This window comes from Podarcis vaucheri (assembly GCF_965113315.1).
Source record: "Podarcis vaucheri genome assembly, chromosome: 2".
NCBI classification, from domain to species: domain Eukaryota; kingdom Metazoa; phylum Chordata; class Lepidosauria; order Squamata; family Lacertidae; genus Podarcis; species Podarcis vaucheri.
In genome coordinates, this window is record NC_138760.1 from 28080090 (window position 1) to 28091004 (window position 10915).

Sequence of the window (10915 nt, forward strand, 5' to 3'; positions counted from 1 at the left end):
TTTATAAGAGGGAATTCAAAGTTGAGGGGATACTTTAAAAAAATGGTAAAAAATGTGACTAAGCTGCCTTTCCTTTGAATATACTTAGTTACTTTAAAACTTGGGGGGTGCTTGTTGGTGTTTTCCCCTTAAGGCTGATTGGATAAGAATATTTCCTTGCCTGTGACTGCATGGCAAAAGAGAGCTTCTTGGAAGAGGGCGAGAGATCAGCCTGGGTGCAAGGAGTGTGTGTGTGTGTGTGTGTGTGTGTGTGTGTGTGGTAGTAGACAAGCAGGCTCCCTAAATGCTAACCCTCTGAATGGAAGGCCTTCATTTTGTGCATATGCAATTAAGCAGCCTGAGAAGGAAGAATGCTGGAAGGGGGGATAAAAGGAACCTTTAATCAAGAAGCTGAACGGTCTAATTCAGGATAATAGAGGGGTCCTTACTGTTTGACACAAGAGGGGAAGGGGCGCTATTTTTTTATTTTTTTTGTCTGCATGAGCACTGGCTTCGTGATCTAACGATCCCAAGCCTGAAGAAAGGGAAAGCGGGACGCTCCTGCTTGACCTTTCTGTGTCAAATATTGCCATCTAAGCCAAGATTGCTCATTACGCAGGGGGCCACTCGGAAATATCGAAGCAGAGATGTAGCAATCTCTGTCCTTTTTTTAAAGTGTTGCTCTGTTTTTGGATGTTCTTCTTTGGAATGTGTCAGCAGTTTGGAGCTTTTACTAAAAAAGAAAAAGGAAAAAAACAACAACAGGCCTCAAATGAAATATTCCCGGTTTTACAATGTGTAACTTTTCTCTCTTCTTCAAAATCCACTTTAGTAGAAGTCTCAAAATTGTAGGTGCGGCGCTCTATAAGGTTTAGTCATATGGCTAAATCGGAAATAGTGGGTTTTGTTTGGGATTTTTATTTCCTTAAATCAGATGCTTGGCCAGGGAGAAACTTTGCAATCCTGCTGCCAATATCTGTAAGTGGTTTAAATAACTGTCCCAAAGGTGCCTCCTCTTTCAAAAAAATTATTAAATGGTATATTCAATTTGCCTTTTTGCCCTTCTTTTGTTTTTTCAAGAGCTTTCCTCTTAAGTTGCATTTATATGTCCAGAGTGTGATATGCCCAGTCTAAATCGTGTAGATCTTTGAGCTGTGGAAGCTTAGCTTGCTTTGGGGGGGGGGGCAGTGAACTGCTGTAGGGCCTGTTCTCATGGAGACTGCTTTGTCAAAATATATGCAGTTGAGCAAAGTCAGTGGTGCTGGTCTCACAAATGATAAAAGACCATATCGTGGGCGTTGATATAAACCCAGGGGGTCAGCAACCTTTTTCAGCCATGGGCCGGTCCACCGTCCCTCAGACTATATTTTGGGAGGGAAATATGAACGAATTCCTATGCCCCACAAATAACCCAGAGATGCATTTTAAATAAAAGCACACATTCTACTCATGTAAAAACACACTGATTCCCGGACCGTTTGCGGGCCGGATTAAGAAGGTGATTGGGCTGCATCTGGCCCACGGGACTTAGGTTGCCTACCCCTGATATAAACTGAGGGGGTAAGCCAGACATTTCCTGATATTTGAGAACCATGGTGCTGCAATCACCTTGTTGTGGTCAGAATTGAACTTGCGCTTCCAAGTTCCAGTAAAGCAGATTTACCTCCCATTTCAGGGCTTCAGTTCACTGACTCTTCTTTCCCATCTGTTTGCACACAAAGATTTATAGAGCACTTAATCACATTATGCACAAGTTGTGCCCACGACTTACAAGAGGGTTACGTTCTGGGGATCACACCTAAAGCCATAATTAAGGTAAAGGCAAAGGGACCCCTGACCATTAGGTCCAGTCGTGGCCGACTCTGGGGTTGTGGCGCTCATCTCGCTTTATTGGCTGAGGGAGCCGGCGTACAGCTTCTGGGTCATGTGGTCAGCATGACTAAGCCGCTTCTGGCACACCAGAGCAGTGCACGGAAACGCCGTTTACCTTCTCGCCGGAGCGGTACCTATTTATCTACTCACACTTTGATGTGCTTTCGAACTGCTAGGTTGGCAGGAGCAGGGACAGAGCAACGAGAGCTCACCCCGTCGCGGGGACTCAAACCACCGACCTTCTGATCGGCAAGTCCTAAGCTCTGTGGTTTAACCCACAGCGCCACCCACGTCCTAGGGTACAATGGCAGGTGGGATTTCCAAAGCCTTTTTTCCTGTATGGAACACCCGCCTCCTTTCTACCCCCCTTTTAATTTTTTTAACATTTCGGCCAAGTGCGTAAAGCTGAATGCACACAAGTGAAATGCACCTAAGTTTGCGGGTTTACTGTACATAACAAAATTAACACAATAAAACACAGCAGAAATCCCAAAGCCTGTTTCTTACCCACAGATAAATAAAACTTTTAAAAGCAAAGGTATACAACTAAATAATACGTTCTGTGAGGGTTTGCTGAAATAATTAATAATAATAATAATAATAATAATAATAATAATACCAATACCAATATAGCAAGGGTGCTGATAATGCAGTGTCATTTTAAAGTGGTCTATTGCAAAACTTTGACACAGAGAATTACAGGGTTTTTTGAAAAGCGTGGAGGTTTAAAACCTAGCCAGTGGATAACTCTGCTTGAAATAGTCTCAGCAGCTTCTGTGAAGACACAAACTCCTTCTGGTCCAGCATTTGTATATCTTATGACAGGAATATAAGGCAGAATTCTGAGTTGCAATAATTTCTCTGTCAGCACAGCTCTCTCAAAACAGCTCGGGCTCAATTACAATGCTGAGGTCCAGTCTGAACTCTCTCCCTCTCCCTCTCCCTCTCCCTCTTCCTCTCCCTCTCTCTCTCCCTCTCTCTCTCTCTCTCTGTGGCCCCTTCTGTCCCTAAACCAGAGGCAGGCAACTAGACTCCAGTTCCCATCAGCTCCAGCCAATAGTCAGAGATTATGGCAGTTGTACTCCAACAATATCTGGAGGGTCACAAGCTCCCATTTCCTGCCCCCAAACCATAGATAAAAGTTACATTCTGCAAGCTAAGCCAATTCTGCATACCAATGGGGCCTGTCAAAATCCTTCTCCCTTAGATGTAACATAACTTGCCATGTGGGTCTCTGCCACCACATTTCGAGACATGCACCACTTCAACAACAGACAGCAGCACAAAATGGGACTATGGAGTTTCACATGGTGATGATGGAAATCCATGTGTCCTTATGTTGACAACCAGGGCAAGGTTCACTTGCCATGCCTAGGCTGTTTTTCAGTAGCATCTCTTTTGTAACCATAATGTGTGCCTTTAGGGTGAATCATATGGATAACTAACCTTAGTTATAAGATGTAGCAAGGCTTTTGGGGAAGAGTGCGTTGAGGATCATATTGATGTACTATGTCAAAGAAGGAGCCAGGTAATGCCAGCCTGTGGCAACTGGATCACAATTTGATCACAAGATGAGCTAATGGCCACTTGCCTTAGATGCCTTTATAAAAGGGGCTTGGAAGGGGTGGAATTCACAGAGTGCAGGGTTGATCAATGGTGGTAGCCAAATTCAGAGGCACTGTGCTGTTGAATATTAGTTGCTCGGTCTAGTTGGGTGTTCTGTTGATCTCCTACCTTGCAAGACGATGCTGGAAGCAATTGGAAGGCAGCAGATTATGGCTGCTGAACTTCATCTTTGGTTTGATCCAGCAGGTTGCTTTCAATCTGCTTGTGAGCTTCCTACAGGAAGCTTGTTGGCCGCTGTGAGAACAGGATCCTGGACTTAGATGGGCCATTGGGTCTTCTAATGTTATGTTTGGTGTTCTTTGTCTCAATTCTGCCATAGCTATCCATGAAAACATAAGATTTTGGTGTTTGGGCAAGGGGTCTTGGGCTCTTATGACATTCTGGATATAGAATGTTGGGTGGGTGCTTGCTACAGACACTTTCAAAAACAGCAATTCCAAAATGCTCTTCATTTATTTTGCATCTTATTGATTCCAGGTATTACTTCAAGAAGGCAAGCAAAGAGTTTGACTGCGGTGCAGTTTTCGAAGAAATCTGGGACGACGACACTGTTCTGCCAATGTACGAAGGAAGAGTCCTTGGGAAAGTGGAGAGGATTGACTGATAGATTGACTGGCTGGCATTGTCTGTGTGAGTGTGTTTTAAGGAGACAATAAGCTAAAAGACACTGGCTTTTGGACAAAACCACCAAACAAAGCTTTTGAAGGAAGGTTGGAACCAATGAAGAAAAAGCAACACAGACAAACTAAGAAGACTATGAAGACTTCGCCAAATCAGCCTTACATTATTATTTTTTTAAAAAGGTGTCTGTTGAGCTGGGTGCAAGGATGTTAACAACCCCGAACTATTTATTGAAAACATGACCACTCTGGGTTTTTGAAGATGCAGACCATGTTTTGAAAGACTTCCATATATAATATATGGCTTCCTGGGGATCCCAAACCTTATGGACTAAGAGAAACTGTGTATAGCTTACCTTACAGTAATCCTTATTGATATTTATTGAACAGTCTGGTTTTTTCCCTTAAGTCCAGTTTATGGACATGCTGCTTTAAACAATGGAGAGAAGAGAAGATGTGATATGGAAAAAAGGGGTGGTTTTATATTTTATTATTTACTTTGTTTCCACTATCTAAATCATTAGAATTTTGTCTTTTATTACGAAGAAAAGTAAAGTGAATTTTTTTCTGCCACCTTAGAAAACAAGCTGGAATCATGTTATGTCCAGCATTATTCCTCCAGCTGTTTTTTTCTTGGAGGAAAAGGGGAGGAAGAGGGAATATTGTTGTACACATTTGCTCTTCTAAAAATTGGTAGATTTTGAATCAATGCTGCTCTGTTTGCTAGGCCTGGTTCAGATGTATAATACTTGGTGGCCTATCAGTGGTTAGGAGATCAGGATCACCCCATAGACTGTTACATTCTTCGTCCTGCTCCCTTTCCCCTGCCTCCCTTTCCCTCCTCTTTTGAGTATAACCACAGCAAAGGTAAAAGGTAAAGGACCCCTCAATGGTGAAGTTCAGTCGAAGACAACTATGGGGTGTGGCGCTCATCTGCAGACAGCTTTCCGAGTCATGTGGCCAGCATGACTAAACCGCTTCTGGTGCAGCAAAACACTGACGGAAGCCAGAGCGCACAGAAACACCATTTACCTTCCCGCCACTGTGGTACCTATTTATCTACTTGCGCTGGTATGCTTTCGAACTTCTAGGTTGGCAGAAGCAGGGACAAAGCAACAGGAGCTCACCCCATCGTGGGGATTTGAACCGCCAACCTTCCGATTGGCAAGCCCAAGAGGCTCAGTGGTTTAGACCACAGCGCCCCCCACGTAACCACAGTGCAGGGTTATATCTGCCCTGATGGTAATGCTAGCTGTGATTATGTTTAGAAGAGTTTGCTCAAGCCTGCTTCCAATCATGGTTGTGAAGTTTGGTTTGAAGCTCACCATGGCTACCATTAATGATGGTCCAAAGGAATGCTGCACCTTGGTGAGCTTGGGGAAAATTCACTGCAGGAGAGGACGATGAATGAATACACAGGCCCATAGGTGTTCCTGATCCCCCTAACCATGGGCAGATTGAGAATGTTGGCTCTGCACCAGACCTAGCAGTGTTCTCATGGGATAAATATAACAGCTACAGGGGGTAATAATATATGGGTCTTATCAGTCAGTTTCTGTGGTAAGAATATACAGTTGTCTGTATTTTTGTAGCATTGCAGTATGCAATGCATTGCATTGCTTCCAGTGTCTTCAGCAAAGCATCCTATAGCAAGTCCCCAAGTGCAGGATTATGAAGTTCATGCAGACCCAAATGGTTCATATAGTCCAGTTTTATGAAAAGCGGTACATGAAACCATCCAGTTCACATAAACACCAGTTTAGCCAGATCACACACACAACTTTGGTCTCCAGCTGTTTTTGGACTACAGTTCCCATCATCCCTGACCACAGCTCCTGCTAGGGATGATGGGAGTTGTATTCCAAAAACAGCTGGAGGCCTAAGTTTGGGAAACCCTGAATAGAATGTTTTTCAACGAAATCAGTGATGCTTTTTTATTTATTTATTTGAAGAAATGTAGTCACATTTTCGGTAGTGGTACTTTTCTGTATGGTAAACTGTATTTAATAGGCCAAACCGTCAAAATGTATGGTGCCCCATCCCATTCCATTATAGCAAATGGAAGCTAGTGCCCTGTTCAATCCTGCATAGCTTGCTTCCAACTTTCTAGATGATGAAATTACGGCTCCCCATAATAAAAGATTCCACTGAGCTATATAAGGGCAACAGAGTCTCTCGCTTTGGGTGTGTCGTTGTTCAAACTATCAAATACATCCTCTAATTGGATTGTGTGTATTGTGGCAAAAAATTTTTTTTTAAAAAAGGGCCACCTGCCCACCCCGAAAACACATTTTATTTCTATTGTGTTTTGTTTTTAATTGGTGCATTGTATGCCAACGTTACATTTCTTTTGTATAATACGTCTGTATATAGTGTAGAAAAGAATGTGATGCGAAAACGCTATTAATACACTATCTCTAGTGTGTGTTTTTAAGAAAAACACTTCAATCAGTACAGTACCTGTGCCTACATGGTGTTAATATGCCATGTTACGCCCTGTGTTCAGGGTCCAAACTCTTCCCTTCTTTGTGTAAAGGGGTTTATGTATAATATATTTTATGCCTTTTTACTACAAGTCCTTGTACTTTATGACTTTTGCCATGACATTTGTTCTACTTATACTGTAAATTATGCATTATAAAGAGTTTCATTTAAAGAAAAAAAATTACTTGGTACAATAATTATTGTAATTAAGAGATGTAGCCTTTATTAAAATTTTTATATTTTTCAAATTAATATAATCTTTCCCCCTTTTTTTGTTCTGGTTTTTAATCTAAGGGTCTTTATTTTTTTTGCTTATTAGAGCAAGTTTTAACCATCCAAACCATCCTGAATACAAAGAAATACATTCCTAGGAGTTTCATTTTAAGAACTTTGTTGCGTGGGAAGGGAGTCTAAAAGGAAAATGCAAGGGGTTGAATTGAGTGGTGGGTTAATTAACTGGGAGTGAAGAAATCTTAAGTAAGTTATCATCTTTAGACAGCTGTCCTAAGATCACTGAATCTCAAACCACAGGAATCCAGGCAATTTTGGAAGTTTAAAACATTCTAAGTTTGAAAAGTTGAAGTAATGAAAGTTGAAATCTCAAGTGGTTTTGCAATGAACCTTAATTTAGCCTTGAGACCCTGGATGCCAGGAAAACATGGCTCATTTTGCCTTCAGGCAAAGAAGAGAGTGTCTTTGAGCATATGCAGGGTTCTATTTCCTCTCAGTTTAAATGTTTTGATATTATCTTACTGGTAGTAGCTAACGTATGTATCTACAATCACCTCCTATGTATCTAAAAGCAGAGGGACTAGGACGAAACATGTCGTTTTTGGCAGACTTGAGTCACAGCACATTAAGCCTTGAAAAGTCCGTGTGGATAACCGTCAAAGCAGAAATAACTAGACCCTAGGCATAGATTAAATCAACGTGTATCACATCATATAAGAGGTCTTCAGGGCAAGGTTTGAGGCAGTGCTGGGAGAAAAATGGTGGCTCTCTTGAGTCACTCAGCCCCATTAATGCTCATTAACACAAAGGTGGCCTTGTCAAAAAGGTATATAGCCCTGGTGTCCTACTTCAGTAAGAAGCTAAACAACACTTACCTTACAGTCCCCACTGAAGAGAGTGACTTCTGAAGTCAAGAGGAGCTTCTGACGTTGTCACAATGTGCAGCAATGGTAAAATCCAGAGAACCTCTTACTGTAGAGGGTTTTTGTTTACTTCCAGACATGGACCTAGGCGGTTTTCCCCCAAACTTGGGTCTTCAGCAGCTTTTGGACTACAATTCCCATCGTCCTTGACCACTGATCCTGATAGCTAGGGATGGCGGGAGTTGTAGTCCAAAAACAGCTGGAGACCCAAGTTTGGGAAACCCTGATCTCGAGAGTATCTATATCATATTCCCGTTCAATAGGGCTTGTCCCAGTAGCATATTTGAGCTCTAAATACAGTGGTACTTCGGCTTAAGTACTTAATTCATTCCGGAGGTCTGTTCTTAACCTGAATCTGTTCTTAACCTGAAGCACCACTATAGCTAATGGGGCCTCCTGCTGCTGCCGCACCGCTGGAGCACGATTTCTGTTCTCATCCTGAAGCAAAGTTCTTAACCTGAGGTACTATTTCTGGGTTAGCAGAGTCTGTAACCTGAAGCTTATGTAACCTGAGGTACCACTGTATAGGTTTCCAAATGCTCCCAGCCACTGTTTCTGCATTCTGTAAAAAGACTTGGATATTGAAACACACACACACACACACCTCTTATTCAGTTTCTGCATCCTTCTCATCTTATGATTCAGGAATTCAATTTTGTGACCAGTCACATCTCTTCAGATGATGATTTATACCTGGTGAAAACCTCTGCTCCACCATAGTGCCCATCTTCTTGCTACCTGACACCTAAGACCTCTCTTATCTGTGACTTGCCATCCATTGCAGTGCCCTTTGTACACCCCTTGTTAAAAACTTGGGCTTTCTTTCCTTTGTGTCATCCAGAAATGGCATCTAGTCCTTCCTCCGTCCTCTCCCTGTTCTGCTCTTGCCCAGGTAGTAACAGTGCATCTGGAATTATTTTGCCTGTGAGAGGAGACTTCATTCCTAACATGAGAAAAACTTCACACTGAGTACACAGGGCTAAGAACTGAATTCTCAGTTAAAATAAAGCTGCAGGTGGTTCCCCACATTTAAATGGATTGCTGTCTTTATTAAACACCTCAAGTTCGTGGGTTCACCTTAATTGATGAGCTGGACATAACAGATGGGTAGGCAGACTTCAGCAACATGGGGGAAGAAAGTTATTCCCCCCCCCCTATTCTACCATCAAAGGTTAGGAACTTAGACTGCACGGTAGTATTATTTCTTCTTCTTCTGCTATTAAAATGAATCACACTGAGTCTAGTTCTTCTTGGGAAGATGAATGTGTCTGAGTCAGTTTGAAGTCCTTCGCTTGCCATATAAGCCTTTGCATCTTCATATATCACTATTCTGAAATACTTGCCTCTCTCTTTTCTTCTTCTTCTTTTCTTCTTCTTTTCTCTCTTTTTGCCCCCCTGGATGTCTGTAGAAACAAAAAATAAAATGTCTTCAAATACATGGCAGGCTGTTTAGTGGAGATAAAAGGGTGTTTGAATAGTCCTTTAAAAATGAATGAGAAGTGGAAAAACTCTCCTGTTTTGATTGTAAGTCGGATGTGGTGATCATTAAATACCACCTTAATATGTCGCTTTCAAAGAATGGCACCACCTTGACTATTTCAGAAGTGCCGGTCCTGATCCTGCGCTCTGATCCTGCACTCTGATGCAGATTGACCTGACCAGAATGATGCAGGGGTTCCTGAAAGTGGCTCCTGGAGCAATTTTGAGCTGTTCTTTCAAGCACTGTTAGAACACGGAGAACTTGAGCTTTCATTAAACAAACACTCAAAACAAGTTCTGACTCTCACACTTGCTGATATCAGTGAGAAAATATGACAGCAAAGATATTAAAGCACCCGGAAAGAAAGAAGACATACCAAATGAAACTTTGTCTAGAAGTCAACCGATTTCATCAGTCTTCATATTGACAAATACTGGCTGAATTCCCGAACCCCAGCACTTTTAATAAGAGACCATTCATAGAATGTGTGCACAGATTTTCTTTTTAAAAACCAAGCTTCTGTCTTGTTGCAGTTTGTTTCTTGAGTACAGACCCCGCCACGCCAGAAGAATGACCCACAAAATTTTGTGTCTGTCATATTCACCCATTTAAATATGTGTGGAACATCTTGCTACTGGCAAACATAGATCACTTAAAGAAAATAAGTTTTAAAATTAGTTTATACTTTTTAAAGGAGCGTCTCCACCCCCATCATTCAGCCCAGACACTGATATCCAGCTCCGAGGACCATCTGGCGGTTCCCTCACTGCGAGAAGCCAAGTTACAGGGGACCAGGCAGAGGGTCTTCTCGGTAGTGGCGCCCTCCCTTCAGATGTCAATGAAATAAACAACTATCTGACTATTATAAGACCCCTGAAGGCAGCTGTGGCTAGGAAAGTTTTTAATGTTGTCCTATTGTGTTTAAATCTGTTGGAAGCCGCCCACAGTGGCTGGGGTAAGCCAGCCAGATGGGCGGCACATAAATAATGAACGCCTTAAGCATTTCATTTCGTTTTGTATTGACCACAATGTGGGTATGGAAAAGTGTCAGCATGTTCAGGTAGTCTCACATTTCCTGAGAAACGTGCCAAGGTGTGGAGGATCGCTTTGCTTTGTCTTCTTAAGCACTGAATCAGAGGAAGGGCTTTTAATATTTGAAATGTACTGAACAATGAATGGCGTTCTGTATGTCTTGGAGGCCTCCTCCCCTTTCGTTCCCTCAAGAGAACAGAAAGCAGCAAAGAGACACAGAAAACAGGGGGAAGCCATGTCAGTTAAAGTGGTATAAGAATGCTTTGTAGGGTTGCCATATTTTGAAGAGAGAGGGGAAAAAGAGGACACATTTACCGACTTCTACTTTTGGATCACTATGATGACTCTAACCATGAAAAAGAGGATGTGTCCTGGGAAAAGAGGACATATGGCAACTCTGGCCAATGTGACCTGAGGTTCTCAGAGAATGAACCTTTAAAGGGCCTGCTTCCTGAAAGGAGTGGTTTCCCAGAGGAACAGAAGAGCTGCTCTCCAGGGTACTTTGTCACAGGGTATCTGGGGCTGAATGGAAAAGTACAAGCATAATCCAAGTAAAGGTAAAGGGAGCCCTGACCATTAGGTCCAGTCGTGGCTGACTCTGGGGTTGCGACGCTCATCTCACTTCATTGGCCGAGGGAGCCGGCGTACAGCTTCCGGGTCATGTGGCC

At 42.5% G+C, this 10915-nt stretch overlaps 1 protein-coding gene across 3 annotated transcripts in view; it reads left to right on the forward strand.

Annotated features, from left to right (window-relative positions):
- The window catches only part of AXIN2 (axin 2), a 48383-nt gene extending 41545 nt beyond the window's left edge, over nt 1-6838 (forward strand). For all 3 annotated transcript variants that reach the window (XM_082212435.1, XM_082212437.1, XM_082212436.1), the window contains exon 11: nt 3955-6838. In XM_082212435.1, coding sequence (XP_082068561.1) covers nt 3955-4081 — 127 coding nt within the window. In that variant the 3' untranslated portion in view covers nt 4082-6838. The remainder of the gene's footprint in view (nt 1-3954) is intronic.
- The last annotated feature ends 4077 nt before the right edge of the window (nt 6839-10915 follow it).